General features: G+C 40.6%; 1 protein-coding gene across 1 annotated transcript in view; it reads left to right on the forward strand.

Moving 5' to 3' along the window:
• Positions 1–16,645, forward strand: part of Pip4k2a (phosphatidylinositol-5-phosphate 4-kinase type 2 alpha) — a 156,816-nt gene extending 140,171 nt beyond the window's left edge. The window contains exons 7-10 of the mRNA XM_076872955.1: positions 6,448–6,561; positions 12,047–12,290; positions 13,685–13,788; positions 16,011–16,645. Of these exons, the coding sequence (XP_076729070.1) occupies positions 6,448–6,561; positions 12,047–12,290; positions 13,685–13,788; positions 16,011–16,091 (543 nt within the window). The 3' untranslated portion in view covers positions 16,092–16,645. The remainder of the gene's footprint in view (positions 1–6,447; positions 6,562–12,046; positions 12,291–13,684; positions 13,789–16,010) is intronic.
• The last annotated feature ends 6,549 nt before the right edge of the window (positions 16,646–23,194 follow it).

Consider the following 23,194-nt stretch of genomic DNA (forward strand, 5'->3'; position numbering starts at 1 on the left):
ATCTCTTGTTTCAAATGAAGTTTCTCTGGACCCTCCTTCAGAAATTCCATTCAGCAGTAGACTTCACTTAGGGAAGTCCTGGACTTAACAGTCACTAAAAACTCCTCTGTTCTACATATAGATTCAAGCGATAGCTATTAACAAACGCAAAAGTGTCCTGTACCATTATAACAGCAGATGTCTAAGCAGGCCATAAGAACCCTACCTGCAAACCATGAGGGTGTTCTGGGAAGTGCGTTTTCTGGAGGGTTTGGTTTTGTGCTGGGGATTGGATCCAGGGACCCTACATGCTAAGCATGCTAAGTATGGCTGGGGCTACCCCCACCCCCAGCCAGGAAGTAGGGGTTTTCAACTTCAGTGCATTTGAAATTTTTCCTGACTAGTAAGTGTGGCATGTGAACAAAGAGAGAGACTCTTCCAGATTTTTCTCTTAGATTACAGCATTAAAGTCCTCAAGCCTTTTGGACTTACTGGATTAGAGTGATATATAAACTCTAAATTACCTTAATTTTTATTTCACTAGATGAACTCAAGACACTCACAAGCACATATGGAACAATGCTATTAGTTAATGGAATTATTTTAAGATAACAGCTTTTTCAGTTGGTTCTAGAAAATCTTGAAGTAGAAAGAAGACATGAAATTTAATGTTGCCTGAATTTAAGTCAAACTACTACAGATGTATAATCCTTGTAATAATAAAATAATTAGTATTAAGTCAGAAACAATAGGACTTAGCAGCTGACTCCTTAAGTGTTCAGCCTTTGATATTTGGATTACCACTGTATGCAACACAGTCTTCTGACCAGATGGGAACAAAGCTATTTCAAAGGTTCTCTTTTTGTAGGTCCTACATACAGATCAGTGGTCACATCACTGCTTGTGGAGGAAGACCAAACTGTCACTTTGGCATTGCCACCTATACTTACATTTATAAGAGTATGAAAATATCAGAAAAGGAGTCAGTTATCACATTTTACATATCAGCTTAAATTTTTTGAAGATTAAGCCATATATGGTGGTGCACACCTGTAATCCCAGTGACTAGGGAGGCTGAAACAGGAGGATCAAAAGTTTAAGTCCAGTCTCAGCAACTTAGTGAGACCCTGTCTTAAAAAGGGCTGAGGATGTAGTTCAGTGGTGAAGTGCCACTGGGTTCAATCCTCAGCAGCCTGTGTGTGTGCGCACACACACACACACGAGAATTTTTGAGAAAATAACCAACAGTTAGGCCTCACCAGTTTTAACAATTCAAATCAGCAGAATTATAGCAAAGTTTATCCAGTTTTGTGCCTCTTAATTATAGCACTGTTTCACAAGAATTTCGAGGTGTATCTTCTTTCCATTTTTTACATATATACAGGCACACAGATTCAGAATTAGAATCACAGAACTTTCACACATGGATGATAGTCACAGATGTGTACATTCTCACTGTTTTCTTTATGGAAATTAGAAGTTAGTAATGAGCTATTGGATCATATTGCAAACCAGAAACTTTATGTAGATCTTCTGTTTATATCGTTAAGGGAGGCTGTGATATGTGCTTTTGTGAGAAAACACCTGTTATCTTTGCTGCTACTGAAAGAACTTTATCCACATTCACTAATTTGCCTTTGCATGTATCAAATTTGTGGCTTAGCTCTTTTGGGAAGCAGAACTGATTTTATTATAAATCTCTAGAATCTCTTGTTACCCCAAAATTGATACCACATATATGATGTTATTCCACCAAATTATTTTTATCCTGGCTCCAATGTAAGGATTATCTGAAATTCTCCCTCTGACAGAAATGCTTCAGGAGTGTATTTTCAACTTCATAGGCTCTGATTTTTATGAAGTTTTTTGGCAAGCATGGTAAAAGAAGTTTTATTCTGTTTCCCAAGTTTATTTTCATTTAGGTGGACTTGGAATAACAAGTAAATTGGGAACATAAGCAGTCCCTAACATAAGACAATAATTAGTATATATATTTTAAGTCGTGCGTGCAGCTGAGAGGGTCACAGTATCAGCCCATCAAAGGGACACCATGCAGCAATCTTTGACATCAAGGTTTACAATTAGATTTTTTTAAATGGTTTACTAAATGAGTACATTGAACAAAAGTTCATTTCATTCTAAAATACAAGTCCTTTAATCACAGAGTATTATGATATATATTATCCTTTGCATTGAAACCTTCTGGTGCCAAAATCCTGTTTGCATTAAACACTCAAGTGTGACCGGGTGCATTTCATCTTCCCAGTAAGGTTTATATCCAGACTAAAACAAAAACTTGGCTCTGTATTACAGAGATGTGGGCTTCGTGCACTTTAATAACTTGTATTTTTTACTTTCCTGTTCTGTTGTTAATGGTCATGTACAATACAGTTGGCTCTTTTTCTTACAAAGCGTAGAATGATAATAAAATCCAGTATTAATTTAGTTTGAATTCTGTATTTTAAAGTCATGTTTCTGACCATAGTCACTAAAACAAAATTCCCCTTCAATTTCTGGTTTTATTGAACCTTAAGATATCCTATGATGCTATCTCCCACATTAAATGACAGCAGTTATACATCAAAACTCAGAACCAAATTGAATAACTGCCACATGCACGTGCGCATGCACATACACACACACACACAAAAATGGGGTAGGTCCCATTTGAAATAAATATATGTAAATCCTTTCAGTAACACTCTGTTGTGTTGGTTTTCAGAGATTCCGCAAAAATTCGTAGTAATTTGAAATTTTTAAATATAAAAGTGCTAAGTGTTTTTATATTAAACAAATTTTGAAGGCTGTGGTCTTCGTTTCCTTTCTACCCAGTTCCAGTGGGAAGCAAGCAGAGTCCCGCATCTCTTTTGCCCACAGGAACCTGTGCTCTGTCAGTTCTTGGGTCTTTGTCTGCCTAGCTGTCCACAGAGGCATATGTTCATTTCTAAAAATAAAAGCACTGAACTTTGTAGCCATCCTGAATATTTTAAAATCTCAAACCCCTGGCCAAATATGTCCTTAGAGATCATTTATGTCTTTTATTGAACCCCAGGGGATAATAAGTGATTATTTATATTCAGAGGCTTTTGTACATTTTAAAATTATCCGCTTGCTGTGTACTTCAGGCTCCCGCACAGTGGAGTGGACATCTGGACCTCATGTTCATATTCATTTGTCTCTTAGTTACACATAAACCATTTTGACCATGAGCAATATTGTTACAAAATGTGTTTCTTACTATTGAAGAATATAGACTTGCTCTGAGACAGATTATAATCCTGTACTTTAAAAGAAAAACTTCACAAAAATGTGAAGTGTTACAATGTTGCCAGTAAATTCGCTATTTACTCCTTAAGAATGAGTTCACTGCTCCCTCATAGTTGAGTGGTATTCTCTGGCTTCTAAGCTGTCAGTTCATGGATTTTTTTACTTTAAGTCAGCAAAATATCATTCACTAAATCATCCACTATTATAATGTGCTCACTGAGAAAAACTAACCCATGGAAAATTAAGGTTAGACAAAAGTCAGCAAATTTCTGTCTTTGAATATATATAAAATAACTAAATGTTATTCCATGCATTTAATAAATATTATAAACTATAGATAATTTGTTAATTAAAAAGCTAAATCCCATTTTTATAATCATATAGCCACATTTTCATTTGGTTTTCAGTAAAAAAAAATTTTGAAAGATATTTTTTGTCAGTTTTTCTATTAGGACTAGAATGTGAACCAGGGTCATAGTAGGGGTTGGATTTGAGGAGCCTCTGCTGGCTGGGGCCTTGGAGCAGCTCAGGAGTCCTGGCCAAAGACCAGGCACTCTGGGAAGGGTATGGGGAAGAGCAGGAGAGCCCGGAGAGGACAGTAGTCAGTATACATATGGCCCTGCCACCTTTAGAGTCTCCTGATCGCCATGAAACCAGCCAGGAGAACTGACTTCAGAGCAAAGAAATAGAGTTGGCCAGAAAGACTGCTGAGTGCAAGATGGAGGCAGGTGGGGGAATTCCCAGTGAGGAAGCTGTTCTGTGTGTCTTCAGTCGCCCTCTTGGCTTCCTCTGCCCTCTGTTTCAAGTTTTAAAGATCCAGACCTCAAAGACTGCAGCCTTGGAAAACTGAGTACAAACCATCAGCATTCAAAAAAAAAAGGGGGGGGGGTGGTGGTAGAATCCATTGCTGCATTAAGATATCACTGCCCCAAATTCTGTGCTGCTCTGCAGATATCACCTTTGTGGGCAACTTTACACCAAGAGTTTATTAAGACCTTTAATTCATGGTAGTGTTCCTCCTCACTTTTAAAAAATGGTGCATTTCTAACTGCTATTATTATCAGTGGGGTGTATTGAAGATTTTTTTTTAATTGTTTTTTAAAAGCTAAGCCATAAACTTTCCTTGAGTGCAAATCACTGGGGGATGGAATTGTGTGGGATTGGCGGTATTAAGGATTAAATGACCATCTCAATCCCACAACCCACTTTCTATGGGACTTGATCTTGATCATTTAATTCTTAGTAAAAGAAAGGAAAGGTTTTTAGAAACCTTTTTAATATTTTTAACCTTGTAAATATTTTTAAGAAAATATTTTGTATGCATTCTCTTAACACGTAATACCAGTTTTAAATCCATACAATTTGTTGAATGCTAACAATAATAATAATGGTGGTGGTGGTGATGTCATGGTGATACTGATGGTTGTGATGACGATGGTAATGGTACTGGTGGTGATGGTCACAGAGATGGTGGTAGTCATGGTGATGGTGATGGTGCTTATGAGCGCTGGTCATGGTAATAGGTACATTCACCATTTAAATGTGTCACACTGTTTCTGGTTGATTCTCAGTATAACTCTCCCTTAGTAGAATGATTGAGTCAGGCTACCTGGATTTCTAGCTCAACTCATCAGTTACCAAGCTGTGAGACATTGATAATATTGCATACTTTTAGTTTCCTTGTCTGTAAAATATGGGTAAGAATGATGGGTTTTATGTGGAGTACTTAGCACAGCACCTGTGGGTGCCGCATGGATAGTGGTGTTTCCTCATTCCTCACATTAAGAAATACCCTGGAGAAGCTCAGAAACTAATCTCCAATTCTGACACGTAAATGGTAGAACCAGAATTGGAACCTCAGGATTCCTGACTTCAAAACCCTGATGTTTCTAAGCACTGCCTTAGGGCAGACATTTGGGAGGAGGGTATTTGTTAACTAGTGTTGGATTCCTCTTGCTCAGCTGCCCTGCTAAGGACCCTTCCTTGCCTCTTGATCCTTTCAATAAGCCCTTAAGTCTTTTAACCAATCTGGTGTGCCCTTTTTTGAACTTGATCCAATCTAAATATGTCCCTAGTGCCTGTGAAATTCACAAGTAAGCTTAGTAATACAGTACACTGTCCACAGTTTTATGACGCAGGATTAGACTTTCCCTGTCACATGAGGTAATTCTGCTGGGGTGAACCTGAAATGGCATTCATCTTCATTAATGTGACTTGTGTTACAAACACATTTCTAATGTGTAATTTACTGTCTTGGCTGTGGTCTGTCGTCTAAGCCTTCACGTTTCTCAAATACACACACCACACACACACTCTCACACTCCCTCTCCCATCTTTTCTTATACATATAAAGTGAATTGTGGAATTGAGATGGATATCCTTAATCCTTAACACCTACAGTCCCATACAGCCCCATCCCCCAAACATAGTTACCCAGAAACACACAAGTTGTCTGTTTGGAGAATCAGGATCCTTCTCTAGTTCCTCTTCTTTTGTGTGTAGGTCTGGTTGCAACCCTTTCTAGCATGGTTGAGGCGAACCTTTAACATTGATCTTAAAGACATTTAGGGTTTTTACTTTTTTACATTGATTACATTATTTGTTAATTATTAATGATCAATTTAGTGAGTTGTTCTACAAGGCCCATCCTGAATTTTATGACGAAGGGCATATTCCTGAAGACTCTCATGACTCATCATAAAAGTAACAAAATCATTCAGTCTCCCCTAGAATCTTACTTAGATATGATTACAGATGGAACTTCATGGGCAAGATAGCATGTTATTTGTAATCAGAACCCAGGGAAGGCTACTCAAGAGTCCTAGGAAGGGTGGAGTTGGGTTGTACCAGTAAGAAAATTGAGGGTTCCTGACCAAGTATTCCAAGAATACCAGTTCTAAAGAGGACCTCTCCTAAGAAAGTGAAGCTAAGAAGTCAGTGGGGTTCATTCCTATGAAGAATATGAAAGGTTTTGCAAAAAGCTTATAATAGGGAGCATGCTGAACCCCTATTCCTAGGGGGATGTGTCCAGAGACCACAGTTCACTGGTGCCCCCTGGCGGCACTTGAGCCACCCCACATTCATTGCCTTAAGTGAGACCCCTGTGGTGAGCAGGGCAAAGTAATTTTCAGGGCCCACTGGTATGCAAATTTTTATATTTTATTCAAGCTTCTTTATCATTCTATTTCTCATTTGTTTTAGGCCAAAGAACTACCAACTTTAAAGGATAATGATTTCATTAATGAGGGCCAAAAAATTTATATTGATGACAACAACAAAAAGGTGTTCCTGGAAAAGCTGAGAAAGGATGTGGAGGTAAGAAAAATACCTGGGAAGGCGGTCTTCCTGCCCACAGATACCAGTACTGAAAGGGTGGGGGAGTGCTGGGTTCTGTCAGACAGCAGAGCATGGCAAAAAAAAAAAAAAAAAAAAAAAAAATGTTTAGTAACTGTTAGAATCTTGGCACTCTTCCCTCTAAACCACATCTCAGTGTTGGTAAACGCAGACACAGTCGCTGGTTGCTTTTCAAATTTCTACCAGCCACCAGGCATATTGTCATGGGGCTAGAGAGCCAGCCTTGGCCTGGGGGAGGGCGGGGAGGGCCCAGTGCTTTCCACTGGGCTTTCAGGTTGTTATGGGGGAGAGCTTTTTGTAAATACTGTGTTAAGAATTAAAAATATACCTCTTCCTATCGGCTTGCTTAGAATAAAGACATTGCAGCTGTCCCATTGGGCTTCCTTATTTCATTATTTGAGAAATAAGTTCAGAGAAAACCTTATTTTCTTAGAATTTGTTGAGTTACAAGACGGATAAAGAGAATTCTAATGTAGGCAATTACTAAACTGAGTTTCTCTAGGCTGTTCCTCTCTTTCGTGCGTGCTCTTTTTTTTTTTCTTTTTACTGACGTACTGTTCCCCACATACTAAGATCTGCTACTTAGAGGGAGGCTTTGTGGAAAGATTTTCTTTTTCATGTCATTAAACAAAAACAATTAAACTGGCTAGAGCCAAAGAATGAATGTCATGCATTTGATTCCCGTGAAGGCAGAAGTAGTATTTTAATTTTCTTTTTAATCTTCTAACAGTTCTTTTCATTGCAAAACACTCAGGCTGACCAAGTTTGTTCCTAATTATTTTTAGATCATTTAACAAAATTTTTTCACATTATTTTAACCTCCATGGTATGCATATTTGGATTAGAACATTAGTATTGGTTACTTGTGAAGTATACAAGTGTCTAGTTAAAAGAAAAATAGTGTTTGCTTTTATCATGTAACATTTTTCTCTGGTCTTTTATTAATAAACACGTATTTTTCCTCAGTTGTCAGTGGTTATTATTAAGCATTTCCTCTTTGTTTGGGGGTCAACTTGATTTAACTGGTAATGAAATACAGTACCACAGGGAAAATATTCTCTTTTGGATTTCTACTGATTAATCAGCAGATCTTTGATCCTGAGAATAATATTCTTTTAGCAATGATGGTAAGTAGCCCTCGGGTTATCTGTGGTCTGCTCCCCCCAAAAATTTTTTTTTATTTTTTTCTGTTGGCTGTACATCGCTATGATATTTAGCCTCCAGAAATAACGTGACTCGGGCAGTTGAAACTTACAGTTGAATTACACGAGGATCCTCTTAGCCTTTTGTTGTCTCTAATAATGTCGTTGATTAAAGGATTGGATAGTTTAATCCTGTTCGTGGCTCTCACACTCAGCGGTTTTGTTGAAATGAAGGCAGAGCATAAAGCGTTCTTTCATTTAAAAATTTCTCAATGGCTGATAACAGTGTCTTTAGTTGTGAAATTCATGCAGAAGCATCATTAAATTTTTAAGCAGGTAATTATGGTGAAGTAGCTTGACATCTGATCTTGATAATGAGACCAGAATTTAATCGAGTTTTCTTTTTCTCATCAGTTCCACACTTTCTAATTTAGCTGACTGGCCTAGCCACTGAAGTTTGAGTAGAGTTTGTTTTGTTTAGTCTTTTTTTTTTTTTTTTTTTTTCATTTTTTGTTTTCTTTCCATTCTGCTTAAAAGTAAAATGTCTGAACTTATTATGACTCAGTAAATAATCTATTTTTCCCCCTAAAAATGGAATTGTCATTTGAGAATCTGTTGCTTTTTTTTCCTACAATTGATATCCTATCCTACTAGTCACTTGCCAGGCTGGGGACTTTAGTCCAGATAGCTTTACACATAACTAAAAATACAGGGGGATATTATGTAGAAAATGAAAGTCACTTTCTGCCCTGCTTCTTGACCACTCTGGTCATGACCCTGGAGAGTCACCTGGATTGGCTCACACTGAGCTGATATTACACAGTGCAAACTGTGCTCTCCACATGGGGTACAGTGCATCTCAGCTGTCTCAGGTTTATGGACCCAAAACCATGGCAGTGAGCAAGAGGTGGTTGAGGTAGGGGGGTAGTGGCATGGGTGCCATGAAGCACACAGAGCCTAAGTCCTTTCTGTGCAGTCATTATCTCTTTTTATGCTTAAAACAGCTCTTGAAAGGTGAGAACTATTACTATCCCAGTTTAATGAATGCAAAAACTGAGATCAGAGATCTGTGTAATTTGCTCAAAGACACAGAGCTACTAAATTGAGACAGAGATTTGAGACCATCAGAGACCTCACTCCTAAATATGCTGGTATCAAATGTACATTCAAAATGGTTCTGAAAGCAGAGCTGAAACTTTCTTTTCTGAAAAACGAGAATTAAAATTTTTAATAAGTGATCAAATGTTGAATAGGGTTGACTAGAATTTTAATTTACATCTCAGGTGTGTTGGGAGATGGTAATTTATTAAAGCAAATGTGTGACTAAAGTTAGAAAGTAAGGTTCATTTAAATCTGTTGTGAAGGATAGTACATTCACTGTTCGTCTGACACGTGATTTGGTAGAAGAGTTTGGGATGGGGCTTAAAGAGTGTGAGGAAGGTGCCAGCACCCAGATTTGTTATAGGCTGGGAGCACAGTTCAGTGGTACAGTGTGTGCTTAGCAAGCTGAAGCCCTAGGTTCCGTTCTGTCTATATCTGTGTGTGTGTGTGTGTGTGTGTGTGTGTGTGTGTGTATTTGATATAATGAGGAATTAATTATTAAGGAATCAGACTCAGTGGGATATTCTGAAAGAAAAAGAGGTAGATCAGAGATCTGGCGGGTAATTGTGAAGACCTTAGAAAGAAGGAAAACAGGGAACCTAAAGACTTAGAAATCTTCACACATTGAAATCTTTTGTACTTGAAAAGCAAACACATGAGTTAGAGGCTTGAAGGAAGGAACAGGGAAAACAGAGCAGTTGTGTCTCAAGTTCCTGTCATTAGCTGGAGGCCAGTCCCACAGCTGAGCCATCCTGTCTGCCTTCCCTGCCCCAGGGCTCCCAGCCCACAGAGGTTCCCTGATTTCATGTTGCAGATCTTCTCTAACAGGAATCTCGGTTTCAACAGCCCACTTCATTTCACTCTACCTCGGAAGAATTTGAAATGAAGTTTGTGAAAGACAAGAGCTAGTGAGGCAGGCTTTTCCACGATTCTCTTCCCAGCCCATCAGCTTGAGCCAATGTCACTTGCATATTTGATGACCAAAGGCCTTCTACCATAGTAGAAATCAGACTGGCAGTTATAGTACCAGTTCCCACTGTTGTGCACAGGACACTGGTAGTCTTGTCTAGGCTACATTACCTATTTTATCCCTTCCACACCCCTGGGAGGCAAGTGCTATTATCCCATTTTATGTTATAGTAAATGAGGCTCAGAGAGGTAAACTACTTAAGGCACAGAGCTAATGAGATATAAATAAGACTTACTCTCTTTTCTGACTCCAAAACCTAGACTCTGCTTCTTTTTTTTTTTTAAGAGAGAGGGAGAGAGAGATAATTTTTTAATATTTATTTTTTTAGTTTTCGGTGGACACAACATCTTTATTTTATTTTTATGTGCTGCTGAGTATCGAACCCAGTGCCCCGCATCAAACCCAGTGCCCCAGGCGAGCGCGCTACTGCTTGAGCCACATCCCCAGCCCCTAGACTCTGCTTTTTAAGGTCATCTGAGGCTGGTCCTGTGGCTGGCTCAGTGATAGATCATTTGCCAGTAAATGCAAAGCCCAGGGTTCCATCTCCAAGAAGAAGAAGAAAATCGATACTTAAAAGATTGATACTTTTTTTTTTTTTTAACCAGGGATTGAACCCAGGGGCACTTAACCACTGAACCACATCCTCAGCCCTTTTTTTATGTTTTATTTTAAGACAAGATCTCACAGAGTTGCTTAGGGCTTCACTAAGTTGCTGAGGCTAGCTTTGAACTTGCCATCCTTCTGCCTCAGCCTCCCGAGCCACCAGGATTACAGGCGTATACCACAGGGCCCGGTGCTTCTGTCTACTTTTAAATAATTCTATTTCTCCATATCTGAGTATAATATTTATATAAGTTCTTTTTTTCTGAGTTCTAATCACATGGGGAAGTTTTAGCTGGCCCAAGGGATCCATGTAGGAAGGTGCCCACATGGGAGCTGGGAAAGGACTGGTGGCAGAGCAGGCTGCCTGGGCCTATGGAGAGGAAAAGGCATGGGAGGCAGCTGGTCAGCAGCTCCCTGGATCAGGTGCACCCAGAAGTCCTCCATCCTTGCCAGTGAGGGAACTTGCCTCCTCACTCCTCTCTGAGATGTCTCAGGATAAAGAAATGGCCTGCAGGTCTCCACAGATTTATTTCATTTTCAGCCAGAACTTCAAGGCCTGTCATTTCTTATGCTTGCCCTTTGTGTATGAAGTTTGTCTCCTCAATTCTGTCAGAATGGCCCAGAAGCCTGTCAGCCACTCCACTCAGTGATCAGGAATGGTTCTGAGTTCTTCGAGAGTCAGGGTTGCACACCTTCTTGGACCTGGAGCTCAGAATCAATCCAGAACTAGAATCAAAGCAGAGCCACCAGCTGGGGGATTAGGAAGCCAGCCGTTTAGTCCCAGCCAGCAGATGGACCGCTGCCATGCGCACCCAGTAACCCTGTCCACACCAAGTGAATCAATTGAAACACTGCACTTAAAAGCACAGACCTGGGTGCATCCACCCAATAAAAAAGAAAGAAAAAGAAATCATGGCATAGAAAGTCAAAGAACTTGGCACACAGGAGTAGCCAAACCCACAGAGCTAGGTCTTGCCTGACAGTGTATTCCAGCCAGGGCTGCATCAGAGAAAAGGGGGTGAAAGGAACCACCAGGCAGAGCACTTTCAGCTTCTTCCATCCTCCTCCTTCTACCCAGAGGCCTGACAATGGTCAAGACAGAGGGACCCCACTACTTGTGATGGCACTGACAAAATTCATTTGCTGGTTGACTGGGACACTTGGGCTTTTACTTATTCATGATGAACCACATAATAACCTCCTCTGCAGGGTGAGCTGAACTTCAGAATGCTTTCCCAAACCACTCTGAGACACTGCTGGAAGCCACTTGGGAGGTCCCTGTGTTTTCCTGTTAGCCAGTCTCATTGTTGGGAGAAACTTTCCCTTCCCTCCCTCTGTGGCTCTTTCTGGCCAGTCATGCTCTCTGCTCTCTGGTGTAACCCAGCCTCATGTGAGAAATGCATGCCTCAGCATGCAACTTTGCATATCAGGGAAAATAACCCTAACTCTGAACTGGCCCCAAATGCAAGGCTGTGTTTTAGCCAGAGAAACCCTCTTGGAGTGTGAGACCCTCATGCAGGGGGATTGGAGGACCCCTTTGGCACCCCTGCCTCCCCTTCCCTCACAGCCTTCCCTATATGTGAGTTGGTCTTTAAATCTTGCCTAAGATATAACTGACTCCTCCCTCCAGTTCCTTGCCCAGTTAAAGCTCATGGACTACAGCCTTCTGGTGGGAATTCATGACGTGGAGAGAGCCGAGCAAGAGGAGGTGGAGTGCGAAGAGAATGACGGGGAGGAGGAGGGGGAAAGCGACAGCACCCATCCAGTTGGGACCCCACCAGACAGTCCCGGAAATACACTCAACAGCTCACCACCCTTGGCACCCGGGGAGTTTGATCCAAACATCGATGTTTATGGAATTAAATGCCATGAAAGTAAGCTCAGTTACTGTCAATTCTTTTTACGGGTGAAGTGGTTTGATTTTTTGCACCGTGATCCATCAGTAATCAGGACCCCAGTTACAAGTGTGCTGTCCTGCAAGACTTCTCTCCAAAGTGCAAGTGAATTTGTTTGAGAACAAAAGTATGTTAAAGGGAAATGGAATCTTTCTGATGTTAGAATTAAATGTAATCAGATCCTTGAATTTTGTGATGTTGAGGGAATAGGGCAAAACCACCAACTATTTTAGCTTTATAATTTATACATTTACAGATATATATCTATATACACACATGTACACATTTATAGGTAAGATATACAAGAAATATTTTTAAATATTGTTAAATATTTTTTCTTAGCTGTCTTTCTTAATTATTCATTTATATTCATGTGGTGCTGAGGATTGAGCCCATGGCCTTACACATGCTAGGCAAGTACTTGGAGAAATACCCGCATCCCTCTCTTATCTTTTAAGTAAGTCAAAAGTATCATAAATCTATCCTGAGTGAGGCACATGTGTTGAGCCCACCATGACCTTCAGGTGGCCTTCTTGTGGGAATAGGACCCTCTTGTATAAGTCAGATTCGTCTTAATCCTTAATATCTATGTAATTGAATATTTGAAGGAATATTATATTCTTCCTTAGCCATTTATTCATGAAAAAAGTCTTAGTTATATTGTTTTTGTTGTTTGAACAATACAACATGCACCTTTTTTTTGTTTGTTTTGTTTTGTTTATACTAGGGATTGAACATGCTAGGAAAGTTCTACCATGAAGCTACCCCCCTCACAGCATTTTCTAAAATCTCAAACTGCTTCTTAACCAAGTGGGTCTGAGTTGTTTTAGTCTTTTTATTTTTCTCACCAAAATTGTTTCTTTAACATAGAAAATTACTGTCAAATTCACGTTTTTTTACCATTTATCATTTGAAACGTATTATTGAAAATATATAGAAAGTAGATAATGGAGGGAAAGCCTTCATCAATTCTGATACTATGTCCATTGAGAATTATGAAGAGTGTATCTAAGAGCAGAAAAACCTTAATGAACATAATTAGTTCTACTAGTTAGATAGAGCATTTTAAAAATAGCATTTTTCTTTATACCAAATCAGTACACTATCATTAAACAAAATAAAGATTAACAAAAATATAAACACTTGATCTCACCCTCAGACCTCTGTTGTTCACAACCTCATCCTGAGGCTGTGACGTTGATTTTTGTTTGTTTGTTTGTTTGGGGTTTTTATTGTTGTTACTTTTTGGATTGAAAGAAGATTGAGTCCAAGGAGGGCAGCAGAGATGCGGGAGAGACGATGAGCTGGTTTCACTGCCCCTCCTGTGACTCCCCCTCACCCCAGCTCACTCCTCTGCTCTTCTCCCTTTCCAGACTCGCCTAGGAAGGAGGTGTACTTCATGGCGATCATTGACATTCTTACTCATTACGACGCAAAAAAGAAGGCTGCCCATGCCGCAAAAACTGTTAAACATGGCGTAAGTGTCTCAGCTTCTTCCTTCTCTCTGCCCTCTCTCTTCCCGTCAGTCCCAAGTCCTCTAGGTGATGCTTGTTCCCTGAGTCTGAATGCGAGGCTCAGAGCCAGCAAGGCCCAGCTGCGACCCCTGCACTTACCATGACTTCTGTGCCTCAAGAGAGTCTTTGGAGTTTCTGTGCTGGGGTTGTGAACAGCCACATGCATCACTAGAATATTATACAGATTCTTCTGTGTTTGAAAAATACCCCAAAAATAAAAGTTTAGGGAAGATAGTTTAGTGTTTTAATATGAAATGTTCCAAGCTGAAGCAGGATTCTCCTGAATATACAGGATTCTATTTCATTTCTCAGTAAATTGTATTTTGTTCCTATTACAGAAATCTCTTGAGTATAATATCTAAGTTTTATAACAGCAAAACCCCTCATATTTATCCTTTTTGCTCAGAATTATCATTATCCTAGGCATATTAACTTGTATTGCAGAGATCCATTACAGCCTTCCAGGTACTAAAAAGTCATGAAGCCCCATCCCACACAGATGAACTTGGGTCCTGTTTGTTGACATGGAGGAGAGGCGCCTCCCACAGATTGTGTGGAGTTAATCAAGATACACCAGGACCAGCAAACTCAATTAAAGGCTCTTTGTCATCCCAGAGATGGAACCAGCCTAAAACCATATTCCACTGGCCAAAGAAATATTTCAGTCTTATCAACAATAGCTATGGTGGCTCTGCCATATGCAGGCCACAGACCATAGACCAAGGCCCAGTGAGCACATCAGTAAGAGAGGTGTGCAGTGGGTCACCATCAGAACCTTCTGAGCACTGTTTTCAAATTAGGCACATGACAGGCACACTGTCCTTTTCCCCCTGGTTATTCCAGCTCATAAGTTGAGGTTAAGGTCTTCAGAAGGCTCCATGTTGGTTCTCATGTTCTGCTCAGATGAAAACCATCGGTAATTTCAAAGACAGGATTGGAGCAGAATCCCTGTATCATTTTTGCATTTGTATGACCTTGAGGAAATATTTTTGGAGCTTTAGTTCCCTGGGCTGATAAAGGGTTCTAATGCCTTGCTTGGTAGGTTACAGGGGGATGTATGAGTACACTATGAAATTGAAGTGACCATGGCCAACATGGCTCTGTCTTAGTCTCCCAAGTAAATTACCAGTTTAGCTCTGTAACATGGCCTAAAATCATGGGCAGTTTATAAGAACAAAACGTTACTCTTAGCAAAGGGGTGCTGTGCTAAGCTGGTGTTAGGGGTCAGCCTGCCATCATGGCCTGCTCTTCAGTGGAAACCCTAGCAGGCCAGGCCTGGAAATTACCAGTTTTTCCATGAACATGAGTGTCTAACCATAGCACCTAGGGACTTAGTTGAACTCTGGCCTTACCCTTTGTAGTTCAGGAAGCTGGCCAGTAGCTACCTTGAGTGTGCTGGTCAGCACTGTTCATCTCAGAATAGAAAATCCCCCCTGGGCTTCTGCAAGGGATTATGCTTCCTGATTCTATGCAGATCTCTGTGAAAGGAGAACAGTGTCACCCCTGTCCTGCTGCCAAGACACCAGCCCCTCCCCCTTGGGGGTGGCAGGGAGTCTCACCTGGCTATGGTACCAATAAAGAGCTTGGGGCAGTGTCCCAGGATCTGTCTCTGCTATCACTTACCTCTTGTAAACTGAGGAGGTCCTGAAAAATTAACACAATCCTCATTGTTATCAAGGTTTCACTTTTGCCAATTGTTTTTGTTATCTCCAGTCTGCTTTCTTCCAACGTAAAGGCATTGTCCCTTTGCCTCTAAATGTCAATCACATCAATTTGATGTTAATGTACCAAACATGGCCAATTTTATTTTTTTTTAGATTGTAAATTTTCCCTTTTTTTGGTATGTGATAATAGTCTTTAGTGCTGCTGTGAGCCTTTGCTTCATTTTCAGACATAGATTCGTAGGCATCTTGATTACTAGGCCAAACAGTCTAGGTAATTTGGGTTACGGTGGTTCAACGGTAGAGACTACGTAGATGTGAACATTGTTAGCTGGAGGGCTGGGGGTGTAGTTCACTTGCCCATCATGCTTGAGGACTTTCATTGGATCCCTAGCACTACCAAAAAAAAAAAAAAAAAATAGCATTATATTCATCTGCAATGGGAAATAACTATAAATATCGAGTAGTAATTTAGGGAAACCATAAACATTATATCAATATTCTTTTCCTCTAAAACTGCCCAGGCTGGAGCCGAGATCTCAACAGTGAATCCAGAACAGTATTCAAAGCGCTTTTTGGACTTTATTGGTCACATCTTGACGTAACCTCCCACACAGCCTTGGACAGACATGAGCGTGGGAAGGACAGAGGTGGCTTCGTGTAGGAAAAATGAAAACCAAACTCAATGAAGCACTCATCTTGCAGGAAGCAAACCTCCTTGTTTACATCTTCAGGCCAAGATGACTGATTTGGGGGCTACTCGCTTTAACAGCTACCTGATATTTCCCAGCATCGTTCTAGCTATTTCTGACTTTTCGTGTGTGCGTGTGCGCACACACGCTCGCGTGCACATTTTAAAATAATCAATTAATTAATTAATTAATTAAAACCCATCAGCTTGAATCAGAATGTGTTACCACAAGGAAACCTTCTGATTCGGGCTGTGGCCGAAGGAATGAGTGAAGGAATGAATGAGCACATGGGGGGAGGGTAGAAGGAAACGCACGTCAGAGCAGCCGGGTGGGCACACACGATAAACTGTGGATCGGTTTATTGTTTTGAGTTGAAAGATGTGAGACAGTATTCATAATAATAATGAAGATAATAATAATGATGATAATAATAATGATGATGATTAAAAGGAAAAAAGAAAACCTTACTGCGAATGTTACACTTCCACCTCGCACGCAGACACTCCTTAATAGTTGTCACCTGAGCCCCCGGGCACTGGATGGGAGAATGCCGGCGACTCCATGTGCACTGGTTTGAGGTTCCATCCCCGCAGTTTGGGGACCCCCAGTGTCCTGGAGTAACACGCCTCCTCCTCCTCCAAGAAACTGATGCCGGGACTCTGTCTACATTTTCACCTCCGTAAATATGTGCAGGAAAACTGCTTGCTTCCCTTCTCTTGCCTGGAGACTCACTGTTACACCCTATGTTGCAGTCTAGGAATTAATGCTACAACATAAAAACCAAGCTTACCTGAGAGGCGCATAGTTTGGGGCAATGGTAGCTACATCTCCTGCTGCAGGAAGATGAGCAAAGAAATAAAACTGAATTCTCCCGGGATTGAATGCAGATCTGAATTATAAGAGTTTTGCGTTTGACCACCATTTAAACAACAATGGTGTTTTGTTGCGAATTATCCCTTTAACTGAAACCCTCAGTTTTATTGTTTACATTATTAGGAAAACAGGGATATTTTTGAATCTAAAAGCTTAATATACAGCATGTGATTTTTGAAGTTTACATGTAGAGTCATTTTACAGTGTAGGTGAAATGATGTTTGTTGTATTTTGAGATGTGTCCTGCAGTTGTGTTTTTGAGTGAATGTTTTGTTCAAAGTACATGATAGACAGTCTTACAATAAAAAGAAAAGGATTGTTTTGTCTCCTCCGATGTACATTTATCAACCTAATGATTTAAAAAAAAAAAATTTTAATCCAAATCTGGTTATATAAGTTCATTGCCCTAAACTGTGCTGATTGTGTTTAATCAGGTTAAAAAGTTCCAACATAAACCATGTACCTACCAACTTCTCTGCATTTTCTAAAAGGCATCAAGTTATAAATACTAGACTTGCTTAGAGTAGGTTATCAACTTATATGCTGTGCTAAAAGCTGTGCCTTTAAAACTCTTTGTTCGAAACATGAGATGGTTTTTGTAGGCAGTTTCAGAAAAGGAAAAATAAATCTACCCTTTGATAATGACCTACAACCCAACCCCCCCACCCCAAGCTGCCTCTTCCCTTTACTGGAGGCTGCAGGTGTGCCCAGGGTATGTGGGCTGCCTTCACAGCATCTCTGGAAGCCAGCAGCAGTGTCATCCCATTACCATCTCCTGACTTTACATGATCTGTTCTCCAGTGATGTTAGCTCCACTGTAACATAGTTGCACAAGTCTGTATTTTATGTATTTAAATTAATCAGTGCTATGATTTGGTTCCCCACTACCACCATTAATTATGGCATCAACCCCACTTCAGTGTCCCAAAGTTGTACCGTGATTCCTTTGACCCAAGACTTACAGACATGAGATCCTGAAGTAAAGACAAGGTACATATTCATGATTTGAGTAACCATTTTCTTTGTCGCCAATCTGTGTATGCTTTTAGAAGTTTACAAAATGCTTTATTTTTGTCTGTAACAGCCTCTGTCAATCATTTCTGTTGTTTGGACAGAGTGAGGAAGTTTGCCTTGTATCTCCCAGTGCTAACAATACACTCCAGTCATGAGCCAGGCTTTACAAAATAAAGCACTTTGATGACTCACAAGGTGGATCCTTTGTTCCTTTGTCTCAGCTGTGTTTCTCTGTGCTGCCAATGAATTTTAAATGCTCAGTACCCAGAGTATCTACCTAATCCATGAAAAGGTAAAAGTCAAATTGAATTTTTTCAGTTTCGAGAGCTTTGCCTTCAATGTGTGAGCTATTTTCTCATTAAATAAAAATAACTTTTCTAATAAAACTGACTTTCTTCAAGATGGACAGGTAGAAAAAAAAAAAAAAAAGTCTCTTTGGAGAATACCCCAGAAGCCACATGGGTCAGCATTTTTTGAAACCTTCATTGGGGTTAGTGCCTGTAAGCAAACATGGTGCTGTGGTATCACTTGTTCTGGAAATGCACGCTCTACTTCATTAATACTAGGAGATGGTTTAAACATGGTGCATGTTTCACGTTGTTTGTGTGCAGTTTGGTCCCCAAGGAACAGGAGATCAACACGGGAAACTGCACCAGCTGCACTGAGCCACAAGAGAACACACAAGACACACCTCAAACATCGCCAGCGCCTCGGCTCACTACGGTGTGGTGCATCACGCACACCCACCTCTGGAGTCAGGACTTTCTGCCTGGCCTCAGGTCACCCTTCTTTCTCCACTTTACAGTCACCAAGAGCTGCGATCCTCTGACAGCCATGATCACAGGCTCTACTCAATTTTTCAGAGTTATTTGTACTTACTTTGGTATTTATATTTTCCAGCCATTTAGCATGTTGGAAACTCCTGCCATTTTTATTGAGTTGGGGGGGGGGGACCATGAGTAGTGTAGTTTTAAGGTGTTGTGCCCCTAGTTTCATTTTCCTGAGAAGTTGTATGATTTTTACTGTATGCTTTTGCCTAAAACTAATTTCTAAGGACACTTGTGTCACATTATTACAGAACTGATTGATCAACGGGGAGCTGATCGGTTTTCTTTGTGGGTGATTTGAGTGTTTTTCCTTCATTTTTGTTATTTAATTTCCTGAAATGAAAAATTTCCTGGTTCCAGAAAATTAGTTCTTTCTAACTTAAAAAGCACAAAAGTTGTTATGAAGCATTAACCCTTGACACAACACTTTAGAAGTAGTAGTTAGGAGTTAAGTGAGGAGCTATGAGGAGCTCTGTGTCATGAGCAGTAATGGCCATAGCGAGCGCATGTATATAACGGGCCCAGAGGTCGAGCAAAGAATTAAACTCCCGGAACTCTTGCCATCAGAGGTCTTTGAGGCTTCTCACACCACCCCACACGAGTTGGCACAAATTCAGTGATCACAGTCACTATTATACATGTGTATCCTTTGATCTCTCAAAATAAATGGCTCCATCTCTTCCTTTATCCCCATCTTCTTAAATAGCATTTTATTAAACTTCAATCACATGATGTAGAGATTGCTACATTAACAACCTAAGAATTAGACTTCATGAAAGACAGAAATTCTGCTATACCTTTTAAATTTCTATGATAAGAGTGCCCTGATACTACAGGGATCTTGGATCTTGACTGTCCCTCAAAGGCCCTGTGTTGAAGGCTTGGTCTCCTGTATGTGGCACTATTGGGAGGTGGTGGAACCTGTAGGAGGTGGGTCTAGTGGAACAAAGTCAAGTCACTGAGGGTGTGCTCGCAAAGGAGATGTGGATCCTGGTCCAATTCCCCTGCCCACCATGTTTCTTTCTCTCACTCTCTCTTGCTCTCTTGCTCACTTGCTTTTTGCCTCCACAGGCCCAAGTGACAGGGCCAAGCAACCATGGATGGAAACCTCTGAAACCATGAGCCAAAATAAACCTCTCTTTTTAAGTTGCTTATCTCAGGCATTTGGTCACAATGACAGAAAAAGTAACTAGCACACCTAACAACCTTGTTCAGCATCTGGCCAACCTTCCTTTGCTCCGCTTTCCGTTATTCTGAACTGGTATCTTTAAACTGTCGGTATTATCAAAGAGGCACTCATGGTGAAGTGACTCTAAAGACCACAGAAGCAGGGAAATTAGAGTTGAAAACTTAAAGTGATTGTTGAAAGTTCTTTCATAAAAGAAAACCCTAAAGAGTAGAGTACCATTTTTCAAAACTAAACGCCCTTCCCAAGTTTGTTTTAGTTCTGCTTTTTTGTGATTCTGTGAAAATCCTGTCAAAGGTTAGTTAAATGCCACCATCTGTAATATTCTTTCACTCTTAAACACTGTGTTCAGTTTAATTTCATAAGAGAAAGGATAAAAGATTACAGTTTCCCAGAATGAGCTGCAATAGATCTGTGTTTTCTAAAATCCCACACTCGGTGTTGTAAGAGCTGTTACAGATGAGGAAATTGTCAACCTATATAACAACAGAGAATGGCTCTCTTGAGATCTAAAAAAGAATTTACCCAGGAATGTTCAGAAAAGTGCAAACTGGAATGTGTGTGCTATAAATAATTCAGGGAGACAAAGACAAGTTTTTAAAGGTAAATGAGAAAGATTACATAAGTTGTTCTGAAGCAGTTACCCTTGACTTACAAGGATTCCTAACCAGGTGCTACTGGCCCAAGACTAAATAGGCAATTGCTGGGCAGACATCCCTGTAGAAATAGTCACTGTGTAAGGTTGCAGTGGCCTTTGTGCAGGGAGTCTTTGCAGTGGTTATCATCACAGTGGCCTGTGCGTGAGAGCCCCGCCCTCCTGACCTCCCTGCTCCATTGTGTTAGGTCTGGTGTAAGGTGACTCCATTTTGGTATTGGTATCTTTCACTAAACCTATGCCGGTAGAGACCACAGTGGTTAGGGGCAACACCTGGATTTAAGCTCAGCTCTTCCTCCAACTCAGGAGTGGAAGTTGATATGTGGCCAGTGGGCCCAGGCGCTCCTGAACAGTGGACTCCCCATTGCCCCATGAGGGTCAGTACACAGTAGTCCTTTCCCTCTCCTCCTGGCTTTGTCTAGCAGTTCATTGTTAAGGATGGTGATGAGCACTCAGTGTTCGAAAATCAAGGAATCTCCCTGGAAATATGAAAATATTCCTAGATCTGCTGAATGACAGCCTCTGGAGGCGGAACTTGGAAATCTGCCATTAAAATATGCTTCAGAGGTGCTTCTCATGAACAGCCAGGATTGAAAACCACTGGCTGAAATGGTTCACTGATTACTAATTTTAAATATTTTTCCTAATATCTTTATCTCCTCCTCTCTCCTGCCTCCTTGTCCCATACTTTCTGCTGGTATGTGAACAAGATAGCCTTGCCTGAGGGCCCATCCCATCCTCAGTGTGGTTTTTATTACAAGTAAAGGTTTCTTGGAACACAGCCACACCTATTTATTTAGTATTTTCTAGGATAACTTTCAGGCTATAATGTCACGAGTTAGCAGTTGTGACAGAGATTATATGGCCCACAAAGCCTAAAATGTTACCATCTAGCCAGTTACAGGACAATTTTGCTGACCCCCGAAGTAAGCCTCATTGTAGTATCACAGTCATTTGCAGAACTGTGAACTTCAGCTACACTTTCTTCACATATTTCCTCATCTGTGATATGATATAAAGCGAAGTTTGAAAAGCACTTCAAAACTTGGCAGCAAAATTGAATGTGAAAATTTTGGCCTGTTTTATAATTGAATTGTCTGTGCTTCTTAATACCCCATCATAAATACATCCACAGTGATTGCCTTTGATGAGTGCTTAGTTCTGGGGTCCCTTGGTTTTCAAATCAGGATGATAGATTGGGGGGTTGATTGTTTGTTTAAGAAAAGGAAACAACCCCTGAAGCTGAGAAAGCCTGGAGGTCAGATCCCCTGTCTTCATTGTCACACTCTAACTCCTATATCTGTGACTATTCCTGCCCCATGCCATTCTAATTAAATTCCCTGTCCTCGTTATCATCAGTATAGAAATGATCAAACTCTGTATCGGGTAATTGTCCCATGTGTGTCCAATTCCAGGTTTTTCTGATCACATAAGAAGAGCTGCGTCCCTGTTTCCCCTGCCTGGTCACAAATGTTCCTGGAGACCTGTGTCCTCCACAGAGAACTCCACCTTCTATCTGGAGTTGAGATGGTCACAACTCCACAGTTTTTGTTGAAATTATACCTCCTTTTGCATTTGCATTTTAGTAAATTGCTCTGGTTACCTTAAACCAACAGCACAGTGACCAGTGGCATTGTGATCCAAGAAACCCACTGAGAAAGGGTCATAAACTTAGATGATTCTGTCCATTTGTTAGAATCCCATAAAAACAGATGACTGAGCTCGTCAACGTGTGACACTTTATTTTCTTGAGAAGCAACTTTAATATCTCTGCACAGACCTTTTTTGTTTTCCACCATGGTGGGCATCCAACACAGAGCCTGCCACATGCTAGGCGGTGTTCTACCCCTGAGCTACACCTCAGCCCTGGTTCCTCTTTTTTATCGGGTCTTTTAAGCTTCCTCTCCCCTGCTCTCCACACTCACAGGCTGGCAGCAGGGGTGGGCAGCACAAGTTCTGTTGGCATTTAATTTGGTTTTTCTACTTAAAGGTAATTTGAGTCCCATGGTATTCTCTTGTCTACTCATACTGCAGAAGGTGAGGGTCATGAGTGGTTTTATAGGCTCTTCTTGCTGAATTTATGGGCATTTTAGGATCGCAAATAGGAAGATTCAGGATTAGGTGGTCCCTATTATCCTTCATATGGAAGTTCCTATTGAGCTTTAAATGTGCCTCTGGTTTGGACCTGGGTGTTCTACTCTCTGTTTAAAATTGCTTCTAGTTGATTGCAACTACTTTAGACTTCTGTTTTCAATGATGTTGTTAATGCCTATGGATATATCTCCTGCCCTTATCTCTCCTTCAAGATCCAAAACTTTCCTAAGTTGTCTGTTCCGCTTCACTTGGATGTTTCAAAGGTCCTTAATCCCAAACTCTGCAATACCATCCTAACTTTATGCTATTATCTACCCCAAGCCTAGGCTGCCTTCTGTTTTTCTGCTTACCCTCAAGTATTTAGTTA

The sequence above is a fragment of the Callospermophilus lateralis genome, chromosome 13, assembly GCF_048772815.1.
Source record: "Callospermophilus lateralis isolate mCalLat2 chromosome 13, mCalLat2.hap1, whole genome shotgun sequence".
Taxonomy (NCBI): domain Eukaryota; kingdom Metazoa; phylum Chordata; class Mammalia; order Rodentia; family Sciuridae; genus Callospermophilus; species Callospermophilus lateralis.